The 17,267-nt window shown below is 39.0% G+C and overlaps 1 protein-coding gene across 1 annotated transcript in view; it reads right to left on the bottom strand.

Annotated features, from left to right (window-relative positions):
- The window catches only part of bsna (bassoon presynaptic cytomatrix protein a), a 119,555-nt gene extending 102,637 nt beyond the window's left edge, over window positions 1–16,918 (bottom strand). The window contains exon 1 of the mRNA XM_053504585.1: window positions 16,749–16,918. Coding sequence (XP_053360560.1) covers window positions 16,749–16,918 — 170 coding nt within the window. The remainder of the gene's footprint in view (window positions 1–16,748) is intronic.
- Window positions 16,919–17,267: the final 349 nt, after the last annotated feature.

Here is a 17,267-nt window from a genome sequence, read left to right as displayed (position 1 = left end):
GCCCTCAGCCTGCACCTCTGATACACAAAACAGTAAAATCTCTTACCATGAGGACCTTTTCATCATTTACATCTCCCTGAGATAATGGAAAAGAGCAGAATATTGGCACATGCTGCTTTGCTGTGCTTAATGCATTCCATTTGCTTTTGGTCCAGCGTGGGCACTGTAATCAGGTTAAGAGGGCAGCTTACCACATTCACATATTTAGACAATCTGTTGCTTTATTGTGCTATTTATTTTTTACTTTTTTATTGTAATACTCGGGGTGTTAACACGATAGCAACAACTGCATTTTGATGTCATGCCTTGACCAGCTGCCATGTTGCCATATTGAGACATCATTTGCAATGCCCTTTTTATGGTGCATTGGTACCCTTTTTTCTAATGTCATTGACATTATGTAAATATATTAATTACATAAGTATATTGACAAGTAAAATTACCAAACATTACTCCCGACTTCCTGTCATACACACTCACATACATACACATGCTCAGCACAGGGCCTAATTTGCATGTTACACAGATTTACTCCATGCATGTGTCAAATGTGCACAGTTTTAGGCAAGAATGAACTTAGTTTTACATTCCTGCTGGTGTATGTACTGTATGTACCCTAAAGTTAAAGAAAATAAACTATGGGCAAGATGGACAGTCCTGTAAATCTCATAAGTTTCTTTTTATGTCTCCACTTATTCTGCTTTAGAATAGGCTTCGCTAACTAACTGTTCCCAAATAGCATAAAATGGAAAGCTAGTGCACTATGTACTGTAGATTGCAGAATCCCTTGGTCCACACCCTCAAATAGTGCCTTTGGTTAGGGGATAGAGAAGGATTTGAGGTTTAGCCTTGTGTTAGAAGTTAATTTTGTGGTTTGTCTTAGCCATGAATAAAGCGATGAGGGGAGTCATGAACTTGTCGACATGTTGGGTATGATTGGGCTCATGTTAATTAGCAGTGATGAAAGATTGAAACACAACACAGATGGTTCAGAGGCAGTTCAGAATAACTTAGTGGCAATTACTAAACAGACAGAGTGTTGTTTAACAAAGTGTTGACATAACGTTAGCAGATGTGTTTTCTTGCTGAAAGTGCTACCATGACTAGTTCTAATTGTTAACTTTGGCAGGCAGCTGCTCTCCGCTCTTTCCAGTACTGTAAACCGTCACTGAATCCTTTAGTGGTTTGCAGTACCGAACCATACAGCCCTACCTTGTACCGACTGTGTAGGTCTATACAGTGAAACCTTGGATTGCGAGTAAATTTTCAATAAATTTCACCTTAATAAATGATGGAAGGTTTGATATATACGAGTAGTACACGGGGGCTTTGTCTGTCAAGCGTTATGTGATCACAACTGAGCCAATGGTTCTTATCTCTTTCGCACTGCAGAATAATTGGTATCCCATGCTCAGTCTCAGGCCACGTGCGTTACTCGTTTTGCACGCAAATGTCATAAGACATTCCTTGTTAAAAATTTCCTTTTACATTTATAATAGAGATGAACCAGTCGATCGACCGTGACCAGAAGTGGCTGGTTGTTAGTTTGATGGATGATCAGCCGATCAGCCTCTGATATAATAATAGGATTCTTAACCAAGCAGAGAAGCTTCCAAGTGGTGCAACAGAAACACACTTTCACGTGTGTTTCCGACAGAGCATTGTTTACATTAGTGTGCCTGTCGTCATATTATCAAAAACTGCACACATTTAAAAGCCTCCGATCTGCCTTTTTCTCTAAACTCTGCAAGCAAATTAGTCTCGAAACATAAAGACATTAGATACACTTACTGTAAGTCTTAAAACAGCATGAGCGCTAATTAGTTGAAAATCTCGTGCATTAGAAAGCGTTTTGAGGCTTTGGAGGCATTTGAGGCAGTAAAATGCCACTCACTCACTTATCATCTATACTGCTTTATCCTGTATTCAGGGTCGCGGGGGCCTGGAGCCTATCCTAGGAGACATAGGGCATGAGTCAGGGTAAACCCTGGACAGGGTGCCAATACATCGCAGGGCACACACATACACACAACAGGTAATTTGGGAAAGCCAATTAGCCTAATCTGCAGGTCTTTGGACTGTAGGAGGAAAACCACCAAGGACGGGAAAAACATGCACACAAAAATAGGAATTGACCCTGGTCGGAAATCAGACCCAGACCCCTGGAGGTTTAAGGTGACAATGATAACCACTACACCACCAGGCCGCCATAAAATTTAATTATTTATTTAGCATTTTTAAAGTTTTAAAATTTTAATAAAATTGGAAATGTAATAGCAAATCGGGGTATTTATAAAATCTTAATCAAATCGGCACTCGAGAATCGTGATAATATTGTATTGAGATGGGACTGGTGATTCCCATTCCTTCAAACTAGAATTGTCTAGTTATATAGAAGTTATTACAAATTACATACATGAAAAATTTAAATTACATCCTCCCTCAATTGCTATACATCCTCCCTTAGACACCTTGAAACCTGGCAGTAGAATTTGCTATTGACAGTCTGGCCCTTAGGGACAAATGCTGCAAATGTAGAAAACAGCGATTAAAATGCACTTGGTGCACTGATGTTCTTTCTGCTCTTCCATCTGGCCGAATTTGGCAGCAACACAGTGCATGTTCAAATCACACGTGAGGAATCCCTGGACTGTTTTGTGTGAAACAGTGGCAGTGACAGTGGCAGCAATGTTGTAGATCATCATGCACATGTTGCCGAATGGTTTCAACATTTTTAAGGGTTGAACTCATTAAGGGTTCTCCTGATCTCCCATCGTCTTCTACTGATGTTCTTTTGCACTTGAAGTATAGAAGCCATTGCTTGAAAAACACCTTGAACAGCTCATTGCAGCATCGCCATAAACTTGCTGAATCATGACTGTGGCAGATTAACCCGGGTTTATGGAGAATTTAAAAACTATATAGTAAAAAAAAAACTATACTGCTTGCTTACTTCAGTCATTTACAATCATTGTGTCTTTGAAATAAATTTCATATTATTTTTCATAACCTAAATGATGATAGACAAGGTCATAGAATACATTAATCACAATCAATTTCAATCAATACATTGTTTAACCTAAACCTGAAGTGTTGTATAATATAGCTTATTTGGCAGTGTTACAGTACCTTTATGGTGACCTTCGCTGAGGTTGCTTCTGGCCTCACATATTAAACCAAAGAATTTCCTAACTTTGTTTTAAGGCACTCTCCATAATAGAGAGAGGTGCTGTGTATGAAATAAATATCCGAAAAACAATGTTCTCTGCCCGTTTAAGTGGAATTATTAGTTTGCTTGATGTAAAAAAATATTTAAAGCCATGGCCAAAAGTATGACACAAATATAAATTTTTACAAAGTTTACTGCCTTAGTTTTTATGATGCCAATTTGCATATACAACCCCAATTCCCAAAAAAGTTGGGACGTTTTTAAATTTGTATAAAAAAGAAAACCAAAAGACTTTCAAGTCATATGAGCCATATTAAATCACAATAGAATATAGAGAACATAAATGTTTAAACTGAGAAATCTGACACTTTTATCCACTTAATGTGCTCATTTCAAATTTGATACTTGCTACAAAAAAAAGTTGGGACGGGAGCAACTTTAAATTTTTAAAAAGATTCAGCTTGGAGAACATCTATCATCATGTATGTACTGTAACATGATTAGCTTTAAAGGGATGTCTTACAGAGGCAGAGTCTCTCAAAAAAATGACAAACTTAAAGTAATTGTCAATAAAATTCTTTGACACATATGAAATGCTTATAATTATGCTTTAATATACCATAATAACATCTGAGACCACTGAAGCAGCAGACGTTATACTTCTTAATATTTTAAACCAATGTGATTAGCCTGTCTGGTCCAATCCCACAGAAAAGTCAATGCAGGACGATTTGCTATAAATGTTCCAATGCTGGCCATGATACAAAGGCACCAGAACAACCAGTACAACACAGCCTGCCCCACATGGGAGCCAGCAAGGAAAGAGCTGGCTAAAGGTCACAGACCAAGCCTCCAAACACCCCAGATCTCAATCCAACTAAGCACCTATGGGATGCACCAGACAAACAAAATAGATCCACAAAGGCCCTATCCACCCAGGGATTCAGCACTAACATCCCAAGTGCCAGATACCACAGCACACCTTAGATGTCTTCTGGAGTCATGCCCAGGCAGAACCTACAGAATATTGGGCAAGTGTCCAGACATACATAAACCTTTAGGACAATTTAACTCCTCGACCCAAAATATTTAGATGGCAATTTAAACTTTAAGGATTTAAAATTTAAACCTTTTCATATTGAATTTATGTAGTCACAGTGATCTAAATGGAAAGAACCTTCAGAAGCTGTACTTTGCTAGTGCTCTGATAATAACGCTTGAATTCTGACATAGTCTGTTTGAGACACTGTAGACTGGTTGACTTGATCTCATGTAGAAGATGCAGGGTTCAATCATTTGATTGAATTACAAGATGGATCATCTCATTCCTAAGAGATTAATATTACAGTATATGCAAGATTAACAAATTATTGATTATGATATACTGTATATAGATAACTCACGAATTACTATTATTAGTAAGTAGCATTAATATTATGTTGTCTGTGATGGTAATGTTTTGGTTTATGAAATTAAGACTAGGTACTGTATCATGCAAGCTCCATATTATTTTGTGCTCCAGCAAGGCGCAGTGACTGATGGGTAATTTTCCTTGTTCACTTCTGGCAAAGTGATGAACCATTGTTCAGTTTTCCCTTTGCTGCCCACAAATCCCTTTGAGCTGCGAGTTTCATTTCTTATGCTTTGGAATCTTACATAAGATGGCTGAATAGCCTGTGTAGTCCATTACCAGCCAATCGTAACACAGCACATGGCTTTTTCTCACTCCCTGTCCCACCGTACCCGGCATCTTTTACATCAGATCCCATCTATAAGGAGACAATATAAACAAATAACTGATTACAATAAAGGTAAATTACAATATATATTGTGGTGTGGGCGGGGCGGCGGCTGATGACCAGCATGCCTTGCGGGGGTTTCTATGTGTTCACCCTGTTGGGGAAGGGTGTTTGGGGTAGTGGCTTTGGCCCTGTTTGCGTGTGGAGGTGTGTGTGACGTGTTGAATGTGCTCCGGTTTATGCTTAGGCTGAATTGTATGTAGGTTCTCGTGTGAATGTGCTGCTCATGCTATACATGCTGTGTGCATTGGGCAGCAATTAAGCTCACTCGTCTCTCTAACGTCTTTTCCGGCGGTAAAACGCTACAATATATATATATATATATATATATATATATATATGTAAATTATCCAAATTACTTAAAATTCATTCTTATTAAGTAATATTACTTTTTGTCTTAAACAGTAATGCATGGTCGGAGTGAGGTCTCTCTTGGCTATGTCACACAGTTTTCTGAACAGATGAATTTTGTTGAGGGTAGTTCTCTTCGGGGCAGTGGTGGCTTAGTATGTTCAAGCTCTAAGTTACTGATCAGGTCGGCAGTTTAAGCCCCTGCTCCACAAGGTTGCCACTGTTGGGCCCTTGAGCAAGGCCCTTAACCCTGTGTGCTCCAGGGGCGCCGTAAAAACGGCTGACCCTGCGCTCTGACCTCTGCCTTTCAACAAAAAGCTGGGACATGCAAGCAATTAAGAACTTTACCGTGCAGTAATGTATATGTGACGAATAAAGCTGAACTGAACTTTACTGAAATTACCTCAACAGGAAGCAGAAAATAGGGCGAACTGTTACACAATGGAACAGCAGCAACTGACTAACGCTGAGAGAGTTTCAAAAGCTGTTGAAAAAGAACTTAACACTTACTAAATTAAACAAATACCAGAAAATACTTCCAAATTAAATGTTAAATTAATCTCTTGTATTATTTTGAACTGCTTGTTGGATACAAGTACATTAACTTTGTGAACATACAGAAGAGAGGGTGTGAAACATTTACAAGCCTATAACAACTGAATAGTCTGGAGAACAATCTTTTTTGTTCTTTCATTATTGAATGCAGTCCTTCTTTAACATCACATGTGTTCCTGTGCCAAGAAACAGGAAAGAAGAATATTTATTACAAGATTAAAAATGCTACATGCCTTTTAGATTTTTTGTAGGGGCTGGTCACCATTTGCAACTATCGAGGTAACGCTAGTCGCAAATAAAAAAAAAAATAGGCACAAGGACAACCACTTCAAGCACAACGTCTTTAAAGCCAGGTGGTAGAAGAAGCACCATGCGTGTGTACCAAGAAGCAAATCTGTGCAAACGGGAAGTATTTCTAGACATACAGAGCTATCAGGAATGAAACTTCTGCCTCTGGATTACTCCCCACGCTGAATACCATTACACTTAGAACCTTCTGTTCGTTCTTATATTGGGAGACACTTCACCAAGGATAGCTTTATGCTTATGCTAAAATGTTTATGCTCTATCACAAGCTAAAAGCCTACTGAGATAGGCTGAGTTGCTTTAATAACCTTGCCCCTCTCCTCTCGTTAATCTGTGCGTTCCCTTCTCCTGTGCACTCCACATTTCACAAGGGGGCTGCCTGTGAAGTCTCACAGAGATTGTGCTTAGAATCTGTGGCAGAGCATGACAATGGTTTGCCTTCTACCTGGAAAGTTAGTCATATGATATGATTTGGAGGGGATGCACTTAGGCTCACTACTTGCTCCTCTTCTCTTATTTCTCTGTACTTGATCTCTTGGTGAGCTCATCCTCACATGGGTTTAGCACCACTACTATGCAGATGGCATTTCATCAGACACTAATTTTTCCACTGAAATCCCCATATACTGTACTGGCAGAGATCTAATCTTGGATGGCAGCTCTTCACCTACAGTAAAAAGTAATCTAACTATAACAAAACTGCTGTTTGTCTGCGATTTAAGTGATTTTTCCTCCCAGCAGGTTCTTATGATCTCCATGGGGCAACTGTTTATCTTTTGCAGATACTGTCTGTGACTACCATGGAGCCAATCACAACAGTGGATGGCAAAAGTGCCACTAAACAACATTAGGCTACTATGTATTTTTTACATTTAAATTTTTATCCAGAGCATCTTACAAAAGTGCTTTGTAGTTCTCGTTGTGAATTTAGGGTTTAGGGTGCATTTTAGTGCCAAAACATACCAGAAATATTACATACCTTATTACGTGACTATTATACGCTTTCTGCTTTACTCTCTCTGATGTTAAAACTCAAAAAACCCAGTCTCTTCCAATGTTATCCTCTTTAATCCTAAAAGACAAAAAAAAACTCACTAGGGCCAAACCTTAATGGATGCGCATTGCCAATGCTACCAAAGTGGAAGTAAAAAATTCTTTCTCTCATTTAAACCAAACAAACCATTACAATATAGTAATCAAATAAATATCATGCAAAAAAAATAAGTGCACACAAAAGGTTTATAAAAACACAAGTGACTTTTTAATCCTTTCAACCATAGAGAGCTGCTACAGTACACAGTTAAATAAACCATTTCCCAGAACCTTTTCCAACCAAGGTGCCACATAAAACAGCACAAAACCACTAAGACTACATCACCTGGTCATCAAACCTTACCAAGGCTAAAATCTAATGGTAGCTGACTAGCTCTTCCATCCATGCTGCTCTCCAATGGCTTCCACTTTTTAAAATAAACTGGACTACGTCCAACTCCAGTGGACTACTCAGCATGAGTCTAAACACTGTTGAATCTTTGTTTTCACCGAGGAGGTCAAGGAGGTCCTTCAATTGTTGAAATGTCTATCCTACCAATCTAATAACTTTTTTCTCCTTTTTTGCACGTCTGTTCTTCTCCTCTTTGGTTGTTTCTCTGCAATCTTTTCGTCTTTACAATGAATGTGGACTGAAACTCAAATGATTCCATCTGCCAGAAAGTCTCTCATCCCACTGCCCCCACCCCCCTCTCAACCCCCTCGCCTTTCTCTTCTAGCGTTGATTGGCTGGACAGTGTTTTGCCGTTCAAGTAGAACAGCAATGTTTATTTCCCATTTACAGAGTCAGGCTTGAGTGCAGATGGCACATCTTTTACCAGTGCACACACAGTACAGACAACCAGAAGACCATGAGGAAAGATTTCTATTCATTATAAGAATATAATAACTTACTGTACCATTTAGTGGAACAGAAAGCAGCAAAAGGTAAATGTAATAATAGGAATATATTGCTGTAAAATAGTTGGAAGGTACAGGCATGCAATTTACGATGCTATTTTTTAGATAAATGTTTTCCCAGTATGCAATTTTCTGGTATGTGCTTCACAAGTCAACTGAAACCTATTGATTTGCACAGGTCAAGTATTAAAACACTAATGTACTACAGTATGTATGGTGTATATAGTGTGTTCGTTTTGATAATGTAATAGTACTGGCCTGTGCTAATGTCAAAAACATGTACCCCTAAAAATAAATGCTTAAAAATGACCATCAAATGACCATTCTATCAAATAGAGCTGGTAGAGTACACAGTGAAGTACAACATATACTGGAATACTGGATGCACAGTGTTTAGAGGCCTTCAGGCCGTGTCCACATAAAATCCTAACACATTAGTTGGCTTCACATGGTTTGGATGGAGCACTTGAAAGTTCTTACACAAAAAAAACAAGCATCATTATCACTGACATTTAATCACAAGATCGCAAAAATCCAGCTTTTTCATGTGGCATTGCATAATGCTTCACTGCCCAAACCCAGAATGTCTTTTGTCAGAAGGTCGGCACTGCAAGACTAAAATCAGAAACACACAATAGGTGCATTTTCCTTGTGCGCTACTAATAGACATAAAGCTAAACCATTAGCAGCAATGGAAGTTTCGGCAACTGCTGAGCAAAGGCACTGATGCGTCCAATGAATGTTATTCAGGAAGAAAAAATAGGTCCCTGTTCTTTTTCATGGCTCCCGTGGTGTGTGGTGCTGCAGGCTACATGGTATATTAGGGAAGGCGGAGTGCATCATTATCAAATGCCAAGGCCATTAGTGGTAACTGAATTATTTCAATACTTTTGTAAGAAAGATTTTTTTTTTGCCTAATTCTGTTGCTGTTATGAATGAACCAGGCATTTCATTATCAATTTAATGCACATATGATTACATATTCTATACTTTCCCCACTCACTCTTCCTCACTGTCATGCACACCCTGGGCTAAAAGTATGATCAGCCATGATCCTCTTCTCAACACAATCAATGTGTGACCACTAAGGGCAGTCAGAAGTTGAGAGTAAAATATTAAGCAAAGTGTATTCATTATTTTGATATAGTTTTCTTTTAATCTGCCCAATAATGTAAAATTAAAATATATTGTTAATTCTAAATAAGGTTTATTGAGTTTATTAAAGGTATATATGCATGTTTATGGATATATTCCTATGAACTTTTTTTTCTTTTTAGGACTTTATTATTGAGTTAGTACAATAAGATTTCTGATATTCATACATCAGTATTCCACCACTTAGTAATTAAAAGAAAAAATTGCATGACAAATAAAGAAAGTGGCATATTATATGAATTACTGCTTTAAAGACAAAAAAAGGAGCTACAGGATTTTGCATGCCAACTCTTTAAAAAAGAACTGTGGGTGGTTTGCAGAATGCTCAGTAATTTCCTCATAAAACTGCAGAAATTGTACCTGAGAGTAAAGGGTGCTCAAAACCCTGTCACACTGAACACTAACAATGTTTCATTAATTACTGCTATAGTTTTTCACTGTATTTTTAAAGACATCCTTTCTTTACAGCATTTATTTGTATTTGCCTAAAACTTTTGCACAGTGCTCTGTGTATACTATATGCACAATTAATCGCATAAAAATCTAAATCTAAAAATCTAATTCATGATATGGAACCATACAATTACCTAAATGCAAAAGACTGCAATTTATGTATTGTATGTATGTGCACATGCGAAATTTAAAGTAAAGAAGCCTCAGTCATCATTACGTAGTTTGATTAGAATCAGTGACACGTGCATGGTTGTGGAGACCATAAAACGTTTGATAGTCTTCTTTTTGAATATTAACATGAATACAGCAGCAAAAATAAAGACATATAATTATTTGGTGCCAGGAAAAAAAATCTCTTCAGTAACTGGGCAGTATATCAGATTCTGAAGCAGCGACACCACCTGGATGAAGATATTAAACAAGACATGCAAGGTAACAGTATATACTATACATTATGTATGTTTAAACACTACGAGCTGGAAGACTGGCAGAAAAAATTAATATATTTCAAATTACCCATGTATTTCTGAGCATGAAACAGATATTTAAAAGAATCATAATATTTTTTTATCAAATCAAGCTCATTACAGTAAAAAAAAAAACACTAATCATTTTATTAATGTAGACATAATCTACATTTAATAATATTTAAATTTATAATATGCTCCGATTAATCGGCCACCGATCTTGATCGGCCGAAATTGGCTAAAAATAGCTTGATTGGCGAACCCCGAAAGCACCGTTTAAAAAAGCCGATTACTTGACGGAAATTACTCGCGGGACTTTTTCACACGTGCATGCACGGTGCACAGGTAAACAACAGCAGAGCGGAGCTTACCAGTGGCAACATGAGTTCTCCCATCTGGATGTTTTTCAACCGATAAAGACCTAAAGTTAGCTGTTTGCAATGTATGTCGTGATGAAATCCCTCGAGGTGGAAGCAAGCAACGCCATTTTAACACCACTAACATGATTAGGCATCTTAAAACACGCCATACAACTAAATATGCTGAGTATGAGAAACTTAACTAATTTTATGTTACTCTGCCTTATTTGGGAAAGATGGCCTATAGTAGCCTTAAGTTCTTATATTCTAAAATAAACACTTGGTGGTTCTTCAAGGTCTTGACTATAGTCTATTTCTACAGTTTTTTTTTTCAATATAGTTAATTTAGAGTTAGTTTCATTTCTACAAATGGTGCAAACTCTGCTAGATTATAGATAAAAGATTCCCATTCCCCTGCCATTCTGTGATCGGCAGTGATCGGCAATCAGCAGATCATGATCTTGGTGATCGGTAATCGGTGATCGGCCCCAAAAATGCTGATCGGAGCATCTCTAGTTATTTACTTGCACTTGGACAAATAGAATTCTGCAGTTGTTTTCGTGGCAGCAGTTGGGCTTAGTGTTTACCACTGTCACTATATACCTCTCTTGGTTGGGAGTTTGATTCTTGCCTCTGGTCTGTGTTCTTAGGGTTTGCCTGTTTCCCCCGCACTGGTTGGCACTTTTTTTTAGTTTCACAAACAAGTTGATTTCTTATAGCCAGACAGCGGTTCGGTCCCATTCCTGTGGGTTCTTATAGCGCCATGAGTAGGGAAACACTCTTACACATACCTGTGAGTTTTACTATTACTTTTTAAAATAAAATACACCCTCAAAAAGCGTTTAAGTGATCTTTGATCACAGTCATTCATTATTTTTTATGACCACATTTCATCTGAAGTTGGTTCACCAATCACCATCTATACCGCTTAATCCTGTATTCAGGGTCACAGGGACCTGAAGCCTATCCCTGGAGACTTACTGTAGGACACAAGGCAGGATATACCCTAGACAGGATGCCAATCCATTGCAGGGCACACACAAACATACACACACTACGGGCAATTTGGGAACGTCAGTTAGCCTAATCTGCAAGTCTGTACTGTGGGAGGAAACCCACCAGCACAGGAAAAACATGCAAACTCCATGTACACAGAGCGTGGAATCAAGCCTGGCCAGGAATCGAACCCAGACCCTGTAGATGCAAGGCGACAGTGCTAATCACTACACCACCGTGCCTGGTTCAACCCTGTCCAGGTTTTAATAATATTCATTAAACAGTTCTTAACCCAATTCCAGTAATTTTTGGTGACTTTTAAACAGAGCAACATCATGTCCACAACCACAGGACTTGTTTTCTGTCATGTTTGATTTTAAGAAATAAGTGTACAGGAAATGCTCAAACTGACAGCTTATTACCATTGCAACACTTGTGGCGATAACTTGTGTACATAAACATAAGAACGCTGACCATTTCTTAATGAATCAGCTGTTACATTACTAATGTTATCTAATTAATCAGAACTAATGTTGCATGCTGAGATGGATTTTCTTTTTTAACAATTGTTCTGAACCAATTCCAATAAACTACTCACATCAGATGGCCCTCAAAGGAAAAAACTAAAGGTGTTAGGTCTGGTTATATTTGAATATTTCTATTTTTAGTTTTGTAGTAATTAAATAAAAGGAAACTTTTAATTATGTAAGAAAAATGTCTCCAGATCCAGAATTTGGGGCAAACCTATCTACGGGTGAGCCATCTAATTTAACATTTCAAAGATACTGAAAGAGTAAGACAAAGTAAAAAAAATAAAATTAGGAACTGTTTGGTATACAATGGCATGAAGCCCTTAAAAAACATTTTTAGTGCACAAGTAAGTCTCTATTTTGTAACCTGGATCATTCTACACACACACACACACACACATACAAACACAAAAAAAAAGACGCTTTATGCGGATGTTGACTATACAGTGGCGCACACGTACTAAGACTGAAAATGAGACGATCATCAGTTGTGACTCAGTTGTGATCATGTGACGCTCGGCGTCAAAACAAAAAGCGCATGCGTGCCACATGATACTGTATGATACTTAGTACTCGTACAGCTAGACTCGCTCGTTTATCAAGTTAAAATTTATTTTAAAAAATTTGCCCATCTGGGGAACACTCGCAAACCAGGTTACTCGCAATCCAAGGTTCCACATACTACTGCTCAAAAGTTTGGGATCACTTGCAAAATTGTTTTTGTTTAGTGATTTATTTTCTCCATTTTAAAACAATTCTGGGGATTTTAGAAATATGAACTAAGACATGGAATTACTGTAGGTAAAATTATGTAAGAACAACAACAGTCAGTTGTTATTTTAAGACACGGAGGTCAGCCTTTCTGGAATAGTTCTTGCAAGAACAGTATTGTCAAGTGCATTTGATAAACCCATCAAACACCATGATGAAACTAACTCTCATAAAAACCTTCCCAAAAATGCAGGCCAAAACTTACCCCTGCTGCAGAGAAGTTAGAATGTGCACATTTTGAGTTGGCGGCACGGTGGTGTTAACGATGTCGCCTTGCACCTCAAGGGTCCCGTCCCTGTGTGCATGGAGTTTGCATGTTCTCCCCGTTTGCATGTTCTCCCCGTGCATGGGTTTCCTCCCGGTACTCCGTTTTTTTCCCACAGTCCAGGACCTGCAGATTAGGCTAACTGGTGTTCCCAAATTGCCCATAGTACAGTATGTGAATGAGTGTGTGAGAGCGTGTAAGTATGTGATTGGCATCCTGTCAATCATGCCTTGCGCCCTAAGTCTTCTGGGATAGGCTCCGCGACCATAAATACAGAATAAAGTGTATAGATGATGGATGGACAGATGGACATTTTAGTTGCACATTTTTGGGATTCTACATGGCATATCGGAAAACCTAAATGCACTGTTTAATGTTGGAATTTCCGTATACAAATCATCAGTGACCAATACAGTGTTGCCTGCACGGATCCAGGCCGCTTGTATTTTAAGGATTAATTTTCTTTAAGAGTTAAGGCTTGAAAAGCCTAGGCATTGTGTGAAACTATGTTTCTCTGCAGAGCATGTGGTGAGTACACCATTTTTTTTTTTTCACGACCGCTGGCATCCGCGGCATTTACCGCCTCTCAATACACCACTCTAACTGTAGCAGAATAAACAATTACAGGAGCATGAGAGTGAAGTGTCTGCTTCTAAGTTATTTGATCGTGGATAGCATCATTCTCCCAGACAGATTCATAAAAAGGGTGGGCAAATATACTTGAACAGCAGTCAATATACTTGGCCGACACGCCCAAGTATACTATGTGTGTGGAAAACATGGCACTGATTCCTACCTTATTATGATGGCACCTGTCAAGGGCTGGGACATAATAGGCAGCACGTGAACAGGCAGTTCTTGAGGTTGTGTTACAAGCAGGAACAATGGACAAACAGAAGAATCTTAGCAAATTTGACAGAATGGGACATGCTGTGATGGCTAGACAACAAGTGACAACAGTGTATCACAGCTTACTGTGCATGGGGGTGCATTGCCATAGACCAACAGAGTGTCCATGTTGACACCTTTATAAGAAAACAAGTGCGTACATGGGCATCAAAACTGTACCACACAGTGGAACATTTGGTGAATCAGAATTTCTTTTAAACCATGTGGATGGGAGTTGTTTGTCACTTACCTAGTGAGTTAACGGCACACAAATGCACCATGATAGTTAGATAGAGGATTTAGGTAATCCCAAAGGGAAGTTGTAAAATGGGAAGAAAAGCAAGGCACTAGTGGCAGTGTGATACTCTGGCTAATGTTCTGCTGAGAAGCCTTGAGTCCTATAGCATTTATATGGATGTTACTTTGACAATATGCCACCTACCTAAACATTGCTGCAACCTAAGTACACTCATTCTTGACAACAGTATTTTCTAATGGCAGTCCCCTCTTTAAGCACAATAATGCACCCTAATCATTTTGCAAAAAGTGTACTGGAGTGGTTTGAGGAAAATGACAAAGAGTTAAGTGTTGACCTGGTCTTCAAATTCCTGAGATCTCAATACACTTAAGCATCTGTAAGACCTAACAAATATTCCTATATCTATATAACAAATATATCCTACCTAACAAATACGTCCATGGAAGACCCTCCATGCAACCTACAGGAATTGAGGAATCTGCCCGAACTAGAACTGCACAACATCATTGATTATACAAGTGAATCAATCTTTTGGTGGTCGACTCTATTAATTGAGTTTTTGGGTCAGTTTTCAATTAAAAAATGAGTCACCCATTTTACATTATTTCTGTAAACATATAATTGTTAAATGGTTTAAAATTGACAAATTCCTCAAAAATATAACACAGCTTTTGCAGAATATTCAAAGCATCGCCTTTTATGGGCATTTTATGGGCTGCTGGTGCATTCACACCATCTATTAAACTGGAAAGAAAAAAAAATTGCTTTGTATGGGACATGACAATCATCAACACAGTTACACAACATCTCTTTCCGTAGTTTTTAATAAATCAATACTTGCAACAAAAAAGGCTGCTTAAAATAAAACAGACAGCAAGCCTAGTGTTATTGAATCGAATAGAACTAAAAATCACATTTTTTAATCAAATAAAACCGGCAATCCACCTATGTTTCTCTTAGCTCCACAATAGCTAACATTTTGGTGCCAGATATCACAGCACACTTTCAGATATCTCATAGAGTCCATGCCTTGACAACTCCTCTCTCTTTTTTTGCTCCTTTTTTTATTATTTCAAGTGGCACCTTTTCAAAAAAGCAAAACGAACGTGATTTTTGAATGTGATCTTCATTACCTCCTCACCTCACTTTTGGTTTTAATCAGTAAAGACCTTTTGGGTGACAGTAAATAAAATAATGAGCTAATCGTTTTTTTTCACTTACTGTCTACATCATTGCATGCTACTATAATATACTGCAGCTAACAGTATATTGCAGCTTACTTACTTAAAGCTTACTGGTCCCATATGCATTTTCAACCTTTCAACCACCCCATGGCTTGTTCTCTTTACCGGAACAGGCCAGGTGCTGAAACACATATTGAAATCGCACCTGAATGGGAGGGTGGGTGGATGACGCGCGGGCTCACACGCAGAAAGAGGAGGAACATGAGCAAACACGCTGAACAAAATATTGCTCGGTGTCGTTCGGTGTTGTAGATAATAATTCTCTACACTATGTGCCACAATGTGTATCATAATTCCGCTAGATGTGTTGACATATAGCTGTTTGTGGAGAGGGGTACTGTATGCAATGGGATATGAAAAGGCTCTTATGTAATGCATGAGAAACCGTGCTGAAACAGAAAGGCTCAGCAATTTCGTGGGAATTTTTTTTATTTTTTTATGTTTTAATTAGGCCTACACCGCAGTCACACATACACAGTGGAAATGTTCACAGCAGTGCATGACAAAAAGCATTTACACAAACGTCTGATGAATATTTCAGATACATTATTGAATACATGAACCGGATGTACGGTTTTGACGAATGAGGATGTGCAGTGCAATAATTTACGGCGACACGGTATACGCATGGCGCTTCTCATTCACGCGCGTGCACACACACTCACACACTCTCTCTCTCACACACACGCACGCACGCACAAAATGCACACTACAACCAGCGCGTCAGCATCAAATATATCATCCGTGGAAATGTTTCACCGCATTTGGGCTCCGTGTGTGTGTGTGTGTGTGTGTGTGAGAGAGAGAGAGAGAGATCCTAACTAAATGTCCTCGTTACTTTCATCCTAAAAACGGTTTACAAGAATATATCCGTTATACAGTAATAGCACACATCATAGCGGGCAGAGAGAATATGAATGGCACGCAAGGCATATACGCGTGCGCGCACAAACATCCACCATCTACACACACACACACACACTTACACTTACACACTCGACGATTGAGGGCGTTGCGCGAGCGTAATTTACCGGAGAGAGCAGAATACAAGGTCGTGAACTTCGATTAACGTAAACCTAGACAGGAATATTATAAACTGCGAGTGACGCTGTGCTTCTGGCAACGACGTGGCCTTTTTTTTCAACAGTAGCATCATACACATATATAATGATATATTCTATATGGATATATAACGGGTTAAAATGTCACCCATGCTTGTTTCCCTCTTTACCTGTTCATCCCCGCGCCAGTTCCCATAGCAGCTCCACCCCCGGCCGCAGCGCCATTCACAGGCTTGATGTGCTGCACAGAGCCCGGTGATGCTGAAACGGACCCTGGAGCTGCCGCCACCCCGAGCACAGAGCCACCTTCCCCGCCTTCCAGGCTGGCTTCGTTTCCCATTGTCTTTTTTTTTTTTTTAGGACTCAAAAAGATCGAATTTTTACGTTTCTGCGTAGTATACCGTAAAAAGAAAAATTCCAAATCGCGCGCTCAGATAGGATGCTCGTCTTCCGCCATCATCCTCTCGTTCTGAGAGCGAGCTGGTGCTGAGCGCGTGAGCTGCAGGAGGTGGGAGCGAGAGATGAGCACGCGCAGCTGAGGCGCATCCGCCGATACGCAAGCGCGCGCTTCATGCACACGCTTTAGCCTGTGAGATGGAGGGAGGTTACATACATAGATCTATACGTTAGATGACAAATCAAACTACACAAATATAATATAAAGATGTATTATGCAGGAGCATTATAAA

This window comes from Clarias gariepinus, chromosome 9, assembly GCF_024256425.1.
Source record: "Clarias gariepinus isolate MV-2021 ecotype Netherlands chromosome 9, CGAR_prim_01v2, whole genome shotgun sequence".
NCBI lineage: Eukaryota > Metazoa > Chordata > Actinopteri > Siluriformes > Clariidae > Clarias > Clarias gariepinus.
Note: the sequence above shows the minus strand (reverse complement) of the source record. Positions and strands in the feature narration are given on the sequence as shown.